Genomic DNA, 19,245 nt, shown 5'->3' with positions numbered 1-19,245 from the left:
GTGAGCCATTTTGTAATTTTCTGCAAGATAAGAAGAGAACCAGTCTAGGACTGTAGCATTGATCCCATTTTTTGTAACCGGTGAAGAAGGAGGTCATGATCAATGAGATCAAATGCTGCAAAAAGATCAAGGGATAACATCAAGATGGGTTTTAATTTATCAAAGGCTTTATAGATGAAAGTGGTAAGTCCAAGCAGAGCAGTTTCAATATTATGGTGTCGTCTGAAGGTAGTCTGTTGTGGGTGCGCATTTAAGCCACGTAGGTATTTAAACATCTCTTTCATATCTCCCCTCTCCCGCCTTTCCTCCAAAGTATACAGATTGAAATCTTTAAGTCTGTCCCCATATGCCTTATGACAAAGACCACACATCATTTTAGTAGCCTTCCTCTGGACCAGGGGTGTCCAATCTTTTGGCTTCCCTGGGCCGCATTGGCCGAAAAAAATGTTTCTGGGGCCGCGCAAACGCTGCACCAAGACAGAGGAGGGAGCCGGCAAGATGGTAAACACCAGGGGACAGCAGAGGAAAACACTGCATCACCCTCGACTGGGGTCGCACAAAATACTTCACAAGGCCGCAGGTTGGACACCCCTGTGAGTCTGGACCAACTCATCCTTTTTATATCTTTCTGAAGGAGCGATCTCCAGAATTGTACATAATATTCTAAATGAGGTCTCACTAGAGGCTTATACAGGAGCATCAATACCTCCTTTTCCTTACTGACCATACCTCTACCTATGCACCCTATCATTCATCTAGCTTTAGCCTTCACCTTTTCAGAACTTTAGGAAACTGCTGAAGAGAAATCTGTTCTGTAAAATGAAATTTAGGGTCTGAGTTTGGTTGAGAGAGAAGGAGTGATGACTCTTGAGTGCTGGTCACGGAGGTGTTCAATGGTCTGGTTTGTTTTATTTGGTTTATTGATGTTTGTTATTGAGGCATCTTGCATGACTTATGGAATTTTATATTTTGATGTATGTGTGGCCTTAAATGATATTCGTCGTTGATGTGACATGTATGTTTATGTAATTTGATTTGATATGTAAGTATGTAATTTGTTATAATGTGTCTCTGAAGTGTTTTGTACAATAAATGTACATTTTTATTTTGTATGTTAATATGTAACTCGCCCGAGATAAGGGCGGGAAAGAAATAAACAAACCTTAAGATCATCAGATACAATCGCATCCAAGTCCCGCTCTTCTGTTATACATATAAGTTCTTCACCCCCTAAACCAGTCGGTTTTTTAGGATTTCCTCAATAAATATGCATTGAAAGCAGTGCATGCACATAGATCTCATGCATATTCATTGGGGAAATCCTGAAAACCCGACTGGATTCGGCCCTCAAGGAGGGACTTTGGGGACCCCTGCCCTAAACTGTACCATTCCCTCAGGTTTTTGCAGCCCAAATGCATGACCTTGCATTTCTTCACATTAAATTTTAGCTGCCAAATTTCAGACCATTCTTCAAGCTTTGCCAGGTCTATCTTCATGTTATTCACACCATCCAGCGTGTCTACTCTATTGCAGATTTTGGTATCATCCGCAAAGGGGCAAATCTTACCCGACAGCCCTTCAGCAATATCGTTTATAAAAATGTTAAAAAGAACAGGCCCAAGAACAGAAACTTGAGGCACACCACTGGTAACATCCCTTTCCTTAGAGCGATCTCCATTGATCACTACCCTCCCTTGCCTTCCATTCAACCAGTTCTTGACCCAGTTCACTTTGGGACCCTTCCCGAGGGCACTCAGTTTATTTATTAGAAGTCTGTGTGGAACACTGTCAAAGGCTTTGCTAAAATCTAAATACACCACATCTAGCACTCTCCCTCTATCCAATTCTCTGGTCACCCAGTCAAAGAAATTGATCAGATTTGTCTGACAAGACCTACCTCTAGTGAATCCATGTTGCCTCCGGTCCTGTAATCCACCGGATTCCAGAAACATCACCATTCTTTGTTTTAAAAGCATTTCCATTAATTTGCTTACCACAGACCTTTGTTAAACCCTGCTAAGCTTACTGATTTCACCACATTCTCTGGCAATGAATTCCAGAGTTTAATTACATGTTGAGTGAAGCTGCTACTTAGTAGCTTCATCACATGCCTCCTAGTCCTAGTATTCTTGGAACGGGTAAACCAGCAATTCACATCTATTCGTTCCACTCCACTCCACCTAATCTAATCTAATTCTTAGTCTTATATACCGAATCATCTCCTAAAAAAAGGAGCTCAATTCAGTTTACATAATTAGATCACAAAGAAAGATCCATTAACATTCACTGAAGCTATAGGCTAAAAAGCGATTGAATATAGACCTCTATTATACCTCCCCTGAGGCATCTTTTCTTCAGTCTGAAGAGCTCTAGCCATTTTAGCCTTTCCTCATAATGCACTAGTTATGTTGTGGCAAAGACTTATACCCATACACCTTAATTGTCTTGTTCTTTTCCTGATTTGTTTTTAGTCGGTGCTTTATGATGATTTCTGTGCAACAAAGGATTTCATGGTCACAAGATGCAGTCTGATGGATCACAAGGCTTGATGCTTAATATTCTCTTTTTATGTAGGATGTGGCAAATGCTAGGTTTTTTCAAGATTATACATTAATTACACTACGCTTCTCCCTCCTTATCCACGAGGGTTGGGGCAGAGCTGGCCCGCGAATATTAAAAAAAACCACGAATAATATTCGGGCTGGCTCTGACTCAGCCCCGCTTCCCCCCGGCATCCCTTAAGCCTTACCTGGTGGTCTAGTGGGTTTTCGGGGCAGGAACGATCTTCCTACGCTTCTGCCCCGTGCAGATCACTCATAGGAAATAGCTGCCGTGAGCTTCCGTCGTAGTCTCTGATTTTTTTATGACAATTCAGTCAAGCACTAGGGATACAGTCGAAGTTGCATTCATAGACCTCGGAGAAGTAGACCTCCAACCAGTGACCAAAAACACCTGCTGGCCATTTCAAGGATTTGTTTGGGAGTCCCGATAGGGGGGAGAGTGTGGCGCAGTGATTAGAGCTACAGCCCCAGCACCCGCGCTGCTCCTTGTGACCCTGGGTAAGTCACTTAATGCCCCCCATTGCCCTCCAGGTTCATTAGATAGATTGTGAGCCGGCCAGGACAAACAGGGATAAATGCTTGATTATCTGAATAAATTCATGTAAACCGTTCTGAGCTCCCTGGGGAGACTGGTATAGAAAATTAAATAATAGACAATGATTAGAGGAACTGGGTTCCAAAGATGGCACCTCGTTTTTCACTCCCCTCCCCCCTCCATTCCTATCATTCATAGCAGTATTTAGAGTTAGGACAGGTTGTAAATGGATTGGCAGCCTAAAGACAGAGCAAGGTTGCCTGGTCAAGCTATAGAAAATTCTAAAAGTATATCAGATTGATAAATTTAGTTTTGTCTTTTGTAATTCTAAATTAAACATTTAGTTATTATGGATAGGAGTAGCAGCTTGTGGTGGGTAAAAAGCAGCATGCTAGCGCTTGCCACTGATGGTAACTTGGCATGCTTTGAGCAACTTTGTCGTATTTTCTGAAGCTGTGCACGGACAAGATAATCGGGGTGATATGACATGTTTGATTTATGCGTGTACGTTACCAATACTTTATTATTAGAGAACTGCAAATGCCATCCTTCATACGGTAATAAACGTTCATTAGCCAGTCACGACACTGAATAACCAGGTTTAATTTGATAGCAAAGGGCTCTAAATTGAGAGAACTTGCAGCCCTTGCAGAAATCTGAAGAAAGACATTGCAAACTACACAAACTGCATGCTAATGGATTCGAACACTGTGACTGATGGGTTAGCAGCTAAAATAATGGCACCTTTAACTCGGAGGTAGCGGCCTTTTGGCATTTATATGTGGACTGAGGCAGCTTTTGTCTTCTGTCTTGTGACTAACTCGTTCATTAGAGCAGTGTTCTTCAACCACTGGTCCATGGACCAGGGCCGGTCCACAGAAATTTCCTGCCGGTCCACAGGGCCAGCACGTGCATCAGGCCCAAAACAGTGTTCTTCAACCGCCGGTCCACGGTGCAATCGATGCGGCGCTATCTTCGAGCCAGCTCCCTCTTCCTAACTGATTCAGTGCACAAAGCCAAGGGCAATGGCTCCTATGGGCATCCTGCGCCTGAACCGGAAGCCTTCTCTCTGACGTTGCAACGTCAGAGAGAAGGCTTCCAAATGAGGCACGGGACGTGCAAGGTGCAATTAATACTATTATGGGGGCGGGGTCTGGGGTGGAGATTGGGTAGAGATGGGCAGGGTCTGGCCCAAGACTTAGCCCCGTGTTCTTCAACTGACAGATGCCGGTCCACAGAATAATTATTTTAATTCTGCTGGTCCATAGATGTAAAAAGGTTGAAAAACACTTCATTAGAGTGTGGTGTTGTACCTAGTTTGGCTTAGGATTCTTTGATGAGAGCTATCTTTAGATTTATGTCTCCCTGGCTTGTTGTAAGCAGCAGCTGCTGTTATTTAGCCAGAACTGAGGGAAGCTCCTTGCCTGCTTGTTATACTGTTGACACAAAATAACTCCTCAATAACTTTGCCAAAGGTACTTAAAAGATCCAAAAATAGGGCAAAACCTAGTCTAAGGGTTCTGAGAGTGCTGAACGCAACCACAACACACCTGAATTCAATAAACAAGGCCAATAATCAATAATAACTCAATATAAGTGATAGAGGCCACCTGAGTGTGAGGGTCAGCGAAGGGAGAAAAACTCCAGCGCTTCACACAAAGGGATAAAAGTGCAATACTTTTGCCTGCACACCATCACTGGTGGCCTCGTGTGTGCAAATCAAATCAAAAGTGATAAATCACAATCAGGTGATAATAATGTTCAATGTGAGGGATGCAGAACCGCACTCAAATAACCCTCCCCAGCGAGCGCCCACCAGAATATAAAAGTCATAACCAACTTATCTTCAGACGATGATGGAACAGTTGACAATAACTGGATGTCAGATGACGGGTTCAACCAAGCCCGGTTTTGGGAGATTAGCGTCCCTTCCTCAGGACCCCTCAGAAGGAAATAAAAAACGATGAACCGAGGAGCCAGCCAGGGGGGAATGGGGGGAAGCGCTGGAGTTTTTCTCCCTTCGCTGACCCTCACACTGAGGTGGCCTCTATCACTTATATTGAGTTATTATTGATTATTGGCCTTGTTTATTGAATTCAGGTGTGTTGTGGTTGCGTTCAGCACTCTCAGAACCCTTAGACTAGGTTTTGCCTTATTTTTGGTTATACTGTTGAAACATACAAAGCTTAGATATTATCCCCTAATTCAGGGGTGCCCACACTTTATGGGATTGCGAGCTACTTTTATAATGACTAAGTCAAAATGATCTACCAACAATAAAATAAAAAAAAAAACACAAAGCACAATGAAAGGCAGAGAAAATGTTAATTATTCATATTCCGGGTTTTTTCAAAGAGATCACGGCAGATGACTCTATGCAATGTCACCTCAGTAACAAAATACAAAAATAGACAAATACACCCCCTTCCTTTTTACTAAACCACAATAGTAGGTTTTAGCACAGGGAGTTACGCTGAATGCCTCGCGCTGCTCTCAATGCTCATAGGCTCCCTGCGCTAAAAAACGATATTGCGGTTTAGTAAAAGGGAGCCATAGTGCAAAATATAGACAGCAGATATAAATTCTCAAAACCGACACATTTTGATCACTAAATTGAAAATAAAATCATTTTTCCTACCTTTGCTGTTTGGTGATTTCATGAGTCTCTGGTTGCACTTTCTTCTTCTGACTGTGCATCCAATCTTTCTTCCTTTCTTTCAGCCTCCTGTATGTTTCCTCTCCTCCAGACCTCATTCTCTCCCCCAACTTTTTCTTTCTGTCTCCCTGTTCCCCCTTCTTTCTGTCTCCCTGTCTGCCCCCTTTCTTTCTTTCTCCATGCCCTCCCCCAAGCCACTCGGTTTGCTGCCACCGCCATCGGGGAACAGCCCCCAAGCCACCGCCGTCCCAAGCTTTCCCTGCAGAAGCGTCGCGCTGACCAGCATTCCGCTCCCTGACATCAATTCTGACGTAGGAGAGGAAGTTCCGGGCCAACAAGGCATTTCTCCTCATTCCATCCAGCCTGAGCTTCATCTCTCCTTGATCCAGCATTTCCCTTCTGTGTCTGTCAGAATTACCATTCCACCTATTTTCCAGCATCACCCTTCTTTGTGTCCATCTCACCTATATCCCTATCTCACCACTTTTTCAGAATCTTCATTTGTCTCTGTCCTTGTCTTTACCCCATGTTCACCATTTGCCCTTTCAATGTCTTTATCTCCCCCCCACCCACACTTTTTCAGCATTACTTCTATGTCTCTATTTCACCTCCTCTTCATGTCCCCTCTGTATCTCTATCCTTATTCAGTAGGTCCTGCTTACCCTTTCTCTTCTTTGTGTCACTATCTCCATTTTCAGCTTTCCCCCCTTTTCCTTTGTTACTGCACCCTGTAGCCAGCATCTTTCCACCCTCCCTCCACTCCGGCCCAGCCCAGTATGAAATATTTCCTTTTGTTTCCCTCCCCTCTCTCTTTCTCTCTCTCTTCTCCTCCCTCACCCACGAGTCCTGCATCTGGCCCTCTCCCTTCTACCTGCACCTGGCAAAACCCCCCTGCTCCGCGGCTCTCTTAAGCAACTCGTCAGCAGCAGTGATCAAGACAAGCTGCCGACATCGAGGCCTTCCCTCTACGAGTCCCGCCTTTGTGGAAAAAGGAAGTTGAAACAAGCGGGACTCACAGAGGGTAGGCCCCAAAGTCAGAAGCTTGTGTCGATCGCTGCTGCTGAGTTGCCGAAGAGAGCCGCGGAGCAGGGGGTGTGGCCAGAAGCAGGTAGAAGGGAGAGGGCTGCTGGAAGAGGTAGCACGCCCCCACGCCCCCCCCACCCCGAAATGACAAGAACAGCCTAATGCCCGGCGTCTGACGTCGGGGAGAGGAAGGCTGATAGGCCCAGTAGATCGGGACGGCAACACGAGTCTATCACGGAGCCCGGGATGGGCTCTGCGATCGACTCACGTTGCCTTCCTGAGCTACCGGTCGATCGCGATTGACGTGTTGGGCACCCCTGCCCTAACTCTATAAATGGTGTTACCCAGTTAAGGAATAGCTTCAGTTACACGTGTAGCTTAATTATCTACTTAACAAGAATTAATTGGCACTCCCTTACTGACATGCCCTTAGTCTTTAAAGTTAGGACCTAATTTAATTTAATGTGGTGTCTTACGTACTGCTAAATCTCCCAAAGAATTCAAAGCGGTTTTCAAAACAATTAAATTGACTTAACTAACATCCAATAATCTAATCGGGTACTTTGAATTTTCCTCTATGGGCTAGATTCACGAACCTGCCCGATCGGGACCGGTCCGTGTCCGATCCGGCAGGTCCGATGGATTCTTAAACCTCCAATATGCAGATGGGGGCAATCGGAGGGACACCCCCATCTGCCGGCACAGATTGCTGGTGTGCGATCCCGACGCATGCACAGACCATCTGTAGATGGTCTGCGCATGCGCCTAGACCTGTCCAAGCCGCGATTATATTTTAACTTTTTTTAATTTTTAGCCCAGCGAGCCCGTGGTTTTAACCCGCTTAAACCCGCGCGTTAAAACCACAGGCGCACAGTGCATGGATGGGCAGGAGAGATTCGGGGAAGGAGAAAACTGGGGACGAGCAGGGCAGTAATTCGGAACAGATCAGGTAGGAGAGATCAGGGCAGAGCAGGCAGGATAGATCCGGGGAAGAGCATCGGGGTGGCAGGCAGGAGAGATTCGGGGCAGCAGAAAGCAGGGCGTGCAGAGAGCAAGGCTTCTATGGAGCTGGAGAGTCAGAAAGACATTTTCGACTGGTCCCCAGCAGGCGCTTTTTGGGTTGATCGGCCAGCCAAGTCGGTTTCAAAAATTTGGTTGGTGAATTGCATCCCTGTCTACTTTCCATGCGTTTCTCCTCATTTGCATGCACGGATTTGAAGCGGATCGGAGGAGAGGTAAGTGAATCAGGCCGGAGGAAAATCTGGTCGCAAAGGGGTCGCAAACTGATCAGTACACAATTGGTTTGTTTTGTGACTCTAGCCCTTTGTCCCAGCGGGTTCACAATCTAACTATAGTACCTAAGAAAGAAATAATTACATTTACCTATGTAAAGAGAAGGAAGAGGGAAAAGATAATACAATAAATTGAATACTATAGGTGCGTAAAAGGTACAACAGAAGGGAAAACTTCAGTATTAAAGAACCCCAAAGAAAAATCCTAAAAATAAAACAGGGAAAAAAATAACAATTTCTGACGTGCAGCTGCAAGGAGGTATGGGAGTGCTAACCAATTATGTGCCAACATTTTAAGCTGATCTTTTCTTCTTTACACATGCAGCGGAAAAAGATACATAAATCCACTTTCAAATTTCAAGGCCGCAAAGTTTGGAATAATCTGCCACTGTGTTTACATCAAAAGGACTCACATTACCAATTCAGGAAAATGTTAGACATAGCTCTTCTCTCTTTAATCCTATCAACTGTTGACCATATTTAATGGTTTAAAAATCTTATTGTAAACTGCATTGAATCTTTGTTGAAATTTGCAGGATATAAGAAACCTCTTATGGCAGTCTCACAAGATTGACACTAGAAACATGACAGCAAATAAGAACATAAGCAATGCCTCCGCTGGGTCAGACCTGAGGTCCATCGTGCCCAGCAGTCCGCTCACGCGGCGGCCCAACAGGTCCAGGACCTGTGCAGTAATCCTCTGTCTATACCCCTCTATCCCTTTTTCCAGCAGGAAATTGTCCAATCCTTTCGTGAACCCCAGTACCGTACTCTGTCCTATTACGTCCTCTGGGCAAATGGCTCATCCAGTCTGCCTATCCACTATCTCCTCCTCTCCGCTAAGAGATCCCATGTGCCTGTCCCATACTTTTTTGAATTCACAGTCTTTGTTTCCACCACCTCTACTGGGATACTATTCCCCGCATCTGCCACCCTTTCTGTAAAGAAGTATTTCCTTAGATTACTCCGGAGCCTATCACCTCTTAACTTCATTCTTCTCCTTCCAGAGTTTTTCTTCACATGAAAAAGACTCACCTCCTGAACATTATTGCCACTGAGATACTTAAACGTCTCTATCTTATCCCCTCTATCCCATCTTTCTTCCAAAGTATACATATTAAGATCTCTAAATCTGTCCCCATACAATTTATGATAAAAACCACTAACCAGTTTTGTAGCAGCCCTCTGGACCGACTCCATCCTATTTATATCTTTTTCAAGGTGCAGCTCCAGAATTGCACACAGTATTCCAAATGGGGCCTCACCAGAGACTTATACAACAGCACTATCACCTCCCTTATTTAAAAAATAAAAATAAAAAAAAACAATTGTTCTTAAGCATAAGAAATCTTAAAATATTCCCTCCCCCCCTCCCCAACCTGGATGTGTATGAACAAAGGAAAAAATAATATTCATTCTATACAATATTTTGTTAATGGCTCCCAAACATCCCTAAATTTCTTATAATGCCCCTGCTGTATAGCTATCACCCGTTCCATTTTAAAGATTTGGTTGGGTTTTTAAAATCTTCATATATTCTGTTTTTCACTTTTGGGTATCGGTGGATTCTCACCCATTCCTCCTTTGGCTGTACTGCTTTGGCTTATACTGATTCTTATAAATGACCTTGTGGGCACTGCTTTGGTACGTCAGCTAAAGTACAGACTCCTACAGAACGAAAGATTAGGTTCTTACCTCGAAAATCTTGTTTTGTTAATATATACAGAAGTCCGTACAGCCCACTGCATAGACTTTTGATTCGCCTGATTTCCGCCTCAAATGTTGCCATATCCATGATCTCGGAACTTCTACTGTATCTAAGATTTAGTTGAGACATCACTACAGGAACAGGTGGCTCCATTTTCCCTTTCCTCTAGCCCTTACTAGTTGCACTTTGCAGGTTGGTTCCTAGCTACTCATGTGTGCAATTTGTTGTTCAATGTTAGATTATTAACTGTTTATTGATCTTTGTTTTATTGCATATGTTTCAGAGCAGAACAGAATGTTTGTTGCCAGGAATGCTCCCCCGTGCCCCTCCTTCTCTTTTCATCTGTTTCACTGGATTTTGATTGCTTTGGTACCAACTGAAGAGGGAGCTGTTTTCCACTGCAGAAGGGGAGGGGGTCAAGATCTTAAAGTGACAACCTTCTGCAAAATTGTGATTAGTGGGAATCACACAGGAGTAAGTACAGCTAAAGTACGGACTCCTGTGAATATTAACAGAAACAAGATTATCAAGATAAAAACCTAATTTTTTAATATTTATAGTTTAAAAATGTATTGTTCTCTAATTGACAGCAATTGTATATCCCTCAATAATGACAATGCACTATTCCTTCTATCCTGACTTGAAATACATCTAGTTACCATGTTCTGTTCAACATTATTTTACCAACATATGAACTATTACAATAATCAAGAGAGCTAATAACCATAACTTGAACAGGTTGTTCAAAAAGGTCTTATGCTGATTTTAGCATACATGTTGCATATCATGTGAGCAGTCTGTTAGGTTTGGTAGAATCTGGTGGTACAGGAAAGAGGAGCAACTGCTTAGGGTGTGTTGTCATCTGACAACCTTTGTTGTGCTAGAGCTCCACTGAATGATACTGTACTTTGAATATGTATAATATGTATCTGCTGCTTGTATTAATGTGTTGTTTTATTAGCAATGTTTTATAGAAATGCAGTTGACAGGGAACCGCGGTTTCTTGCGGGAATGGAAAAGGGAGCTTTTCGGAAATGGGAATCTCAGGGTATTATTATATTTCGGGATGTACTTATGGGGGGCTTGTTGCCTACTTTTGCGGGGTTGGTGGCTAAACATCCGGGATTGGGGAGTGAATTCTTTGCTTACATGCAATTGAGGCATTTTATGATTTCGGTTGGTTGGGATAGGGGGAATCCACAGGGATCTGAACATTTAGAAAATTTATGGGTGTTATTGGGTAGAGTGCCGAGACCGATTTCCATTCTCTATAAATATTTGAGGGGTAGGGAGGTGATTTCTCTCCCTTTCAAACTACATTGGGAACGGGACCTTTGTCTCAAATTTTCTGTGGATGATTGGTCACGTATCTGTGTAGAGGTCCAGAGGGCATCTCATTGTATTTTAGTTCAAGAAAATGCATATAAAATCTTAACACGCTGGTATTATACACCTGAACGGTTACATCTTATGTACCCTTTAGTTCCTAATTCTTGCTGGAGATGTGGTAATGGACCAGGTTCCTTTTTACATATTTGGTGGGAGTGTGGGAGGATTCAGAAATTTTGGGTAGTAGTCATTCGCTCTTTGACAGGTTGGATTCAGGATCCGATACAACTTGTACCTCAGGTGTGTCTACTGGGATTACATAATGTTAGAAAAGCTCCTTGGCAGACTAAATTGGTTCGAATGGGGCTGGCAGCAGCCAAATGTTTGATAGCACAGTATTGGAAGAAATCAGATGCTCCACCAGAAGTTGAATGGATGGAAAAATTACGAAAACTTGCTCAGATGGAATGTTTGGCTGCTAAACACTATGGCTATTATGACAGTCAGAAGCGGACTTGGGATAACATTTTTCATTGTATTTGATCCTATCTTTCTGTTGAGTGGGGAGGGGGGGGTTAGGGGGGAAAGGGTAGGGTGGTTGTTTGGGAGTTTCTTTGAAGAAACAACAAGGAGATTTCCGCATGGTGCATATTATGTTGATGTTTTTCTTGTTTTCTTTTATCTTATTTTATTATATGATATTCTATGATGGGCAGTGGGAATGGGGTATTATTGCACATTGATATAATTTGTGGGCTATATCGAGTTGTTGTATTACACTACAGAAGTGTTATTGTGGTGGTTATATTGTTATTGTTTTATTACAAAATACTAATAAAAAAAAATTGAGATAAAAAAAAAGAAATGCAGTTGACAGACCTCATGATAGTCCTTTTAAGTTGGATAACATATTCAAAAAGAGAATAAAGACTGTTGGGCATTTTGCAAATGAATGTCTATGACGCAACTCAACAGAAGCACGTTCTGATTGAGTTGGGAGCCAAAGGAATGGGAGAACATGGGGTCAAACTCGATGAAACTGCAGGGAAATACTTTTAAAACCAATAGGAGGAAATTTTTTTTCACTCGGAGAATAGTTAAGTTCTGGAACACGTTGCCAAAGGTTGTGCTAAAAGTGGATAGTGTAGCTGGTTTTAAGAAAAGTTTGGACAAATTCCGGAGGAAAAGTTCGTAGTCTGTTAGTAAGACATTGGGGGAACCTCTGCTTGCCCTGAATCAGTAGCATGGAATGTTGCTACTGTTTGGGGTTCTGGAATCTTTTGTTACTCTTTGGGATTCCAGAATCTTGCTATTCTTTAGGATTCTGAATGGAATGTTGCTATTCTTTGGGTTTTGGCCAGGTACTAGTGACCTGGATTGGGCACCATGAGAACGGGCTACTGGGCTTGATGGACTATTGGTCTGACCCAGTAATGCTATTCTTATGTTCAAAAAGAGGATGTACTGTAGATTCATGGATTATCTCTAACAAATATTTCAATTACAAACACCTTTTTTTTTTTTCTTTAGGTCATTTGGAGCCAGTGTTCTTAGCAAGTGAGAAAACATCATCTGCCACGGCACAGGTTAACAAAGAAATTAACATTGCTTCATCGGACAGTGAAGTAGAAATTGTGGGAGTCCAAGAACATGCCAGGTACAAGTAGTACAGATTATTTTTAACATTTTAACGTAAGCTTGGATGTGCTACAAATACTTATAGAATGTTAAAAAATATTTTCCATTTATTTAATGTACACTGTGCTGAAGAAGACAGACGTGGTTTACTCTCATAATCACCAAATACTTTTTAGAACCTTAAACCTTCTGCCAGAATTAAACATAGAAACATGATGGCAGATAAAGGCCAAATGGCCCATCTAGTCTGCCCATCTGCAGTAACCATTATCTCTTTTTCTCTCCGAGAGATCCCATGTGCCTATCCCAGGACCTCATGAATTCAGAGACTGTCTCTGTCTCTACCACCTCTTCCAGGAGACTGTTCCATGCATCTACCACCTTTTCTGTAAAAAAGCATTTAATTAGATTACTCCAGAGCCTATCACCTCTGAACTTCATCCTATGCCCTCTCATTGCAGAGTTTCCTTTTAAATTAAAGAGACTCACCTCATGCGTATTTACATTATGTAGGTATTTAAACGTCTCTATCATATCTCCCTTATCCCGCCTTTCCTCCAAAGTATACAGATTGAGATCTTTAAGTCTGTTCCCATACGCCTTATGATGAAGACCACACACCATTTTAGTAGCTTTCCTCTGGACTCCATCCTTTTTATATCTTTTTGAAGGTGTGGCCTCCAGAATTGTACACAGTATTCTAAATGAGGTCTCACCAAAGTCTTATACTGGGGCATGAATACCACCTCCTTTTTCCTACTGGCCATATCTCTCCCTATGCAACCTAGCATCCTTCTAGCTTTCACCATCACTTTTTCAACCTGTTTGGCCACCTTAAGATTATCACATACAATCATACCCAAGTCCTGCTCTTCTGTAAGTAATCATGTGGTATACTAGCTCTGGCCTGTCAAATGCAATTGATGTCACCAGGTCCTCTGATTTTTGCAATCATTGGTCATCTCATAGTACCTCATGGGCATGTAGTTAAAACAAAAGAGCATTGAACATCCATTTTGGGAGTTAACTATGAGAAGTAAAGACAATTTCTTACTATATGTAATCTGTACCGAACTTGTAAGGTATATTGTGGAATATAAGAAACCTTTGTAGTATAATGTAAAAAGGGAAAGAGGTAAGGATATGTAATAAAAGCAGGAAGAGAACTGTATGTAAGAGGTATAGAAGAGTAATTCACGGGAGCCATTCAGAAAGCTGCTTAGTGCTGAGCAGCGCCAAAGCGCACTCCTGCTTGGTACCGCTCAGCGGCTGAAGCCGTAACTCGCAGTAGTGACCTACTGACTGGGTTAGCAGCAGGGCAAGGGCGTGGAAAGCCATTCTCCCTTTCTATTCCCTCCATTCTTCCATCCTATGTCCAACGTTCATTTTCCCCTTCTTCCATTCTGTGTCCCAAGTTCATGTCCCCTCCCACCTTCCTTCCATCCTTTGTCCGAAGTTTGTGCTCCCTCCCTTCCTTGTGGGACTTGGAGGAGGAGGGAGCCAGCCAGAAGACGGTAAACACCTGCGAGAGGGAAGCATGAACTTGGAACACAGAATGAAGGGAGGGGAAAATGAACTTGGGACATAGGATGGAAGAATGGAGTGAGTGAGAGAAAGATGCTGAGGTGGGGAAGGGAATAGAAAGGGAGAATTGTTGGGCATGGGTGTCTGAGTGAGAGGGAAAGAGAGATGGTGCACACGGGGAGATGAAGAAAGAGGAGAATCGGGGATAGGGAGGAAGAGAGAATTATTGGACATGGTGGTGGGAGAGGAGTGAGGTAGAGATGCATGGGGAAGAGAGAGATGAGAAGGAGAAATGTTGGATATGATGGTGGAGAGGGAACAGTGAGAATGATGGAAAGGGATGGAAGAAGGGCCTCAAGGAGGTAGAGAAGGTGGGAAGAATACTAGGATCAGACTTTGGGAGGGAAGCAGAAAGTTTTCCACTACTCTTTGCTCAGAGGGAAGGCTTCCGGGTCAGACATGAGCAGCATGTAGGAAACGCTGCCCGTGGCTTTGTGAAGAGAAACAAGATCCGAGTTACATACAAATTCAACTCAAGAACGGTTTTAAAAACAGAACTCGTTCTTAACCAAGGGACTGCCTGTACTTATCATGTCTATAGTGCTACTAGTTGTATACATTGCTGTATATAAGCATGTAAGAAATGGTCCTTGCTTGATCAAGCTTCTGATCTATTCAAGACAGACAAACAGGACAAATAGGGGAGTGGAGGAGTGGCCTAGTGGTTAGAGCAGCTGTCTCAGCACCCTGAGGTTGTGGGGTCAATTCCCAGGTACAACATAAGTACCTGTGTGAAATATGTAAACTGCTTCGATTGTAACCACACAGGAAAAGTGGTATATGAAGTCGCATCCTCTTTACCCTTTATTAGAGAGTTTCATATATTAAGGGAATGAATGAACCAAAATGGGTTTTGAGCATACGAATAAGAAGTTAAGAGTTAAAAGCAGCCTCAACAATGTTGACAGGTCTGGAGCTCGTGAGGGGAGGCTGAAAACTTCTGGTTTTGCATTGATTTAGCCATGTGTTCTGGGCTTTCTTTTTTGTACTACATCAAGAGTGTATTCTTTTCATTTAAGTTTCCAAGTTTATTCGTCACTTGATATACTGTTTATCAAGGAGCACCTAAACGGTTTACAATAATGAAAAATGCTTAAAAAGTGAAATAAAAACAAAATCGAATAAAAGAATTCTAAATAAAATTATAAAGGGGATTACGTGTTAATTAATACTGACTGAAACAGAAGGGAAGAGGGGGAGGAGGAGGAGGTAAAAAATACATCGAGATTGAAAAGAAAAGGGAGGGCGAGTGCAACAGGACGGGGTTCGCTTCTAAGGAAGCGTTGATCACTCTCTGCCTTGGGTAACCCACAGAAGGTTCACTTCTAGGTCACCAGTTCAAATGTGGCTCAGGTCAGTAAGGACTGGACACTTGTATGAGAGGAATTGGCAGTCTCGGTGAAGTTTCTGGTGGGCTAGTGTTCCCTTTCTAAAAACCACCTTCAGAGCTTTGACACTGAGAGCCATCGATGTGTCCCTGCAGTGCAGATTTGAAGCACGTTACCAAGGCAGTATGCACAAGATTATCTTGGCTCTGCTTATGGTGTATTAATTGCATAAGAAGGGGGAATGTAGGTTTTATGTGGTGGTGCGCACAGACAAGAAAACCCAGAAAAAACACAGGATAAGCCAGTCAAGCAGATTGGGCTGAGATTGTGCTAGGAAGACATTTACATCCAAATGGAAGACGGTATAAAAGGTGAGAGAAGTGTCCCATTTTGGTCATGTGAGCAATTTCAAAAGACTGTTAAAAGGAATATATTTTTTGTATAATGAAGTATGGGAGTTCAATGTTTGAGCGCTGGTCGCTTCTTGTAATTTTTATGATAATTCAGTCATGTATGTATTTGTTGTGACCTGCTTTGTGTAATTTAATTAATGGCCTCTTTTACAAATCCGCGCGGTAACAGCCCCGAAGCCCTTTAAATCTCTATGGGCTTCAGGACCGTTAGCGCAGGGCAGCCGCTAGCGCAGCTTTGTAAAAGAGGCCCTAAATTTAATGTAGTGTCTTATATACCGCTAAATCTCCCTAAGGATTCGAAGCGGTTTACAAAACAATTAAATTGATTTAAGTAATAGCCAAAAATCTAATCAGGTATTTCCCTCTCTGTCCCAAGAGGCTCACAATCTAACTATAGTACTTATGAAAGAAATAATTACAAATAAATAAACTAGACAAATTTTGTACATTAATCCAATTCACTAAGAGGATGTATTTTAGTCATCATAATACCTTTCATCATTTTATTGCAAACAGTTTTCTTACCCTATCAATTTAAGGTCACCTTTTATTGTTGTTTTTTATTATTATTTTTAATACAAAAATATTGCATGCTGTTCAGTGATGAATTTTGGCTTTTGACTTCCCTAGGCATCTTTTTGGTGCTGTCGCTTGTACTGGTACTGGTACCATATGACTCACCTTTCCTAGACCTCTGATGTACCTGCTACGTCCAGTTTGATTTTGCCCCTCTCATCTACTTGTCTGATTTTACCTCCATTCTTCTCCCTGCAGCTCTCAAGGCTCAGACTCTGTTGTCCCAGATGGCACTGAGTAAAGGAAATTGAGTTAGTCTGTGGCCCTACATGCACAGACCCTGTACAGAAGCCTAGAGGAAGCCGAGATTTTGGTATCTGTTAAAAGGAGGCTGTAGGCTGTCTCAGGCTATGTGCGCACTGGTTTCTGATGACAGCAGAGCTTGTAGAGCTTTAAAACGGTTTTCCCTATTTCTCAAATTAAACTTCAGACAGATTTTTGGCCTGAGTTTGGATAATAACTGGGGAGCTTTTTTTTTCTTCTTCTTGGTAGGTTTGTGCATCCTCGGGGAGGTGTGATTCAAAGTGTTTCTTCCTGGAAGCAGAGCTCTGGTTCGCAGTTTATCACCACTCGGCAAACGCAATCATGGACAGCAGTGGCAACACAGCAAAACTGGTCCTCGCCCCCAGAAGTAGTTGATCTCACCCTGGATGAGGATAACAGACGCAAATACCTACTGTAATCATGCTATCACTGTGTTTCCCCCACCCCCACCCCTTCCCTTTTCCTGTGGCGCTGAGGTGCATGATAACTTCAGCTTTGAGATCGAACCATGGGGCAGACTTCCCCTTCAATTGGAGCAGATTAGCACTATGGGTTTGTTTGGAGATTTTTTGTTTGTTTTTTAAATTAAAAAAAAAAAAAAGATACCTCCACCACCCCAGTAGACCACAGACAATCCAGAACAGAAACTGGAGGTAACTTGTTCTGAGAATTCTGTCTTATACATAGTCTTCCCACACAGGTAAAATCAGATCTTAATTGCTAGCAAGTTGCTTGAATTTCAATCAATTTGTCTCCATGTATGTTAACACTGGAAACATTTGTAGCATTTTCCCAGAGATCAACCAGAGTTTACTGCCAGCACTTGAACCTACTGTAGAAAACCTAAACTGAAGTGTAGGAATGGTTATGGTTTATTTATAGTCTAATCTGCACCGAGTCTCTTGCATTTGATCGCTGTCTTTTATTTAAATGACTTTTAATGTTCATGAGTTTTAGTGATGACCTTGCAGCACTTGATCATCTTTTAAATTAAAGAAAGCTGTATCTACTATGTGCTGTGCTACTTTTCAGTAGGGCAGGGGGCAAGTGGTAATATGCACAATGCATCAGTTATGGTTTTAAGTATGTTGTTGGTTTTTAGGTTGCTCTGTTTATATTCCTTCACTCTCAAGAGCAGCGTGCTGGCTATGATGTTATAAATAAAACTGTATAGTAATAACCGATTGGAAATGATCTATGTGCAAGGGAGCTGCTTGAAAAGGATTCAGAACAACCAAAACAGGCAGTCTCCGAGTTACAGACGCCTAATTTAAGTACGACTCATACTTAAGAATGAGGTTGTGGCTTCATTTGATGTCACTGAGCAGTATTTCCAGTGGCATAGACTCCTACACGTCTCCTGTAGCAGATTCAGGAATGATGCCTGGCCACATTAAGAACAGTGTCTGGTTGTGCATGCTGTACCTTAGAGGGAACCTTAGGGGCAGTTGGCCCTTTTGTCAGCTGGGAGCAGAGGTAAGCAGCAAGAATCTTAAAATCTACAAGTTCTGAGTTACATACAGATCTGACTTAAGAACAGCTTTAAAAACCTAACTCGTTCTTAACCCAGGGATTGCTTGTATAGGAATAATCAAGCCTTTGTGACATCACTGATGAGGTTGGCTCTTAGGCATTGGTGGAATGAGGCATTATGACATCACAATAATAGTTCTGGAATGTTGCTACTTAAGAACGTGTTGGTGGCCTCATTTGATTTCACTGAGCAGTATTGCCAGTGGCATAGACTCCTACACTTCTCCTGCAGCAGATTCAGGAATGACGCATGGCCACATTAAGAACAGTATGTGGTTGTGCATGCTGTACCTTAAAGAGAACACTGGTAGGGATAGTTGGCCCTTTTGTCAGCTGGGAGCAGAGGTAAGCAGCAAGAATCTTAAAATCTACAAGTTCTGAGTTACACACAAATCCGACTTAAGAACAGCTTTAAAAACATAACTCGTTCTTAACCCCGGGGACTGCCTGTACTGCACATGCTACTTATTTTCTGGTCTTTATCCTTGTTTCTTCTCTACTAAGAATTTTCTATGCCTATCCCATGCCTTTTTAAAAAAACTTTTTACTGGTTTGGTTTCTCTCTATCAAGTGAAAAGCTGTTCCTTACCCTCTGTTGCTCCCTACATTTGTCCCCTTTCAGCCTTTTATCATCATGACTCCTTGAAAATTGTCTCTCCTTGAAAATGCTTTCTTCTTGTGCACTATACCTTATAGGTAGGTATTTAATGTCTCGGCCATATTCCCTTATTATCCAAGATTGGAAATTAATAATTTCTATATGAGTTTTGGAAGCATTATTATTGGGAATGAGGTTTCCAAATGG

General features: G+C 42.4%; 1 protein-coding gene across 3 annotated transcripts in view; it reads left to right on the top strand.

Annotated features, from left to right (window-relative positions):
- Positions 1 to 17,508, top strand: part of C1H18orf25 (chromosome 1 C18orf25 homolog) — a 152,920-nt gene extending 135,412 nt beyond the window's left edge. For all 3 annotated transcript variants that reach the window (XM_033935061.1, XM_033935032.1, XM_033935041.1), the window contains 2 exons: positions 12,635 to 12,761; positions 17,136 to 17,508. In XM_033935061.1, the coding sequence (XP_033790952.1) occupies positions 12,635 to 12,761; positions 17,136 to 17,325 (317 nt within the window). In that variant the 3' untranslated portion in view covers positions 17,326 to 17,508. The remainder of the gene's footprint in view (positions 1 to 12,634; positions 12,762 to 17,135) is intronic.
- The last annotated feature ends 1,737 nt before the right edge of the window (positions 17,509 to 19,245 follow it).

This window comes from Geotrypetes seraphini, chromosome 1, assembly GCF_902459505.1.
Source record: "Geotrypetes seraphini chromosome 1, aGeoSer1.1, whole genome shotgun sequence".
NCBI classification, from domain to species: Eukaryota; Metazoa; Chordata; class Amphibia; order Gymnophiona; family Dermophiidae; genus Geotrypetes; species Geotrypetes seraphini.
The sequence above is the reverse complement of the archived record's forward strand: the minus strand, read 5'-3'. Positions and strand labels throughout refer to the sequence as shown.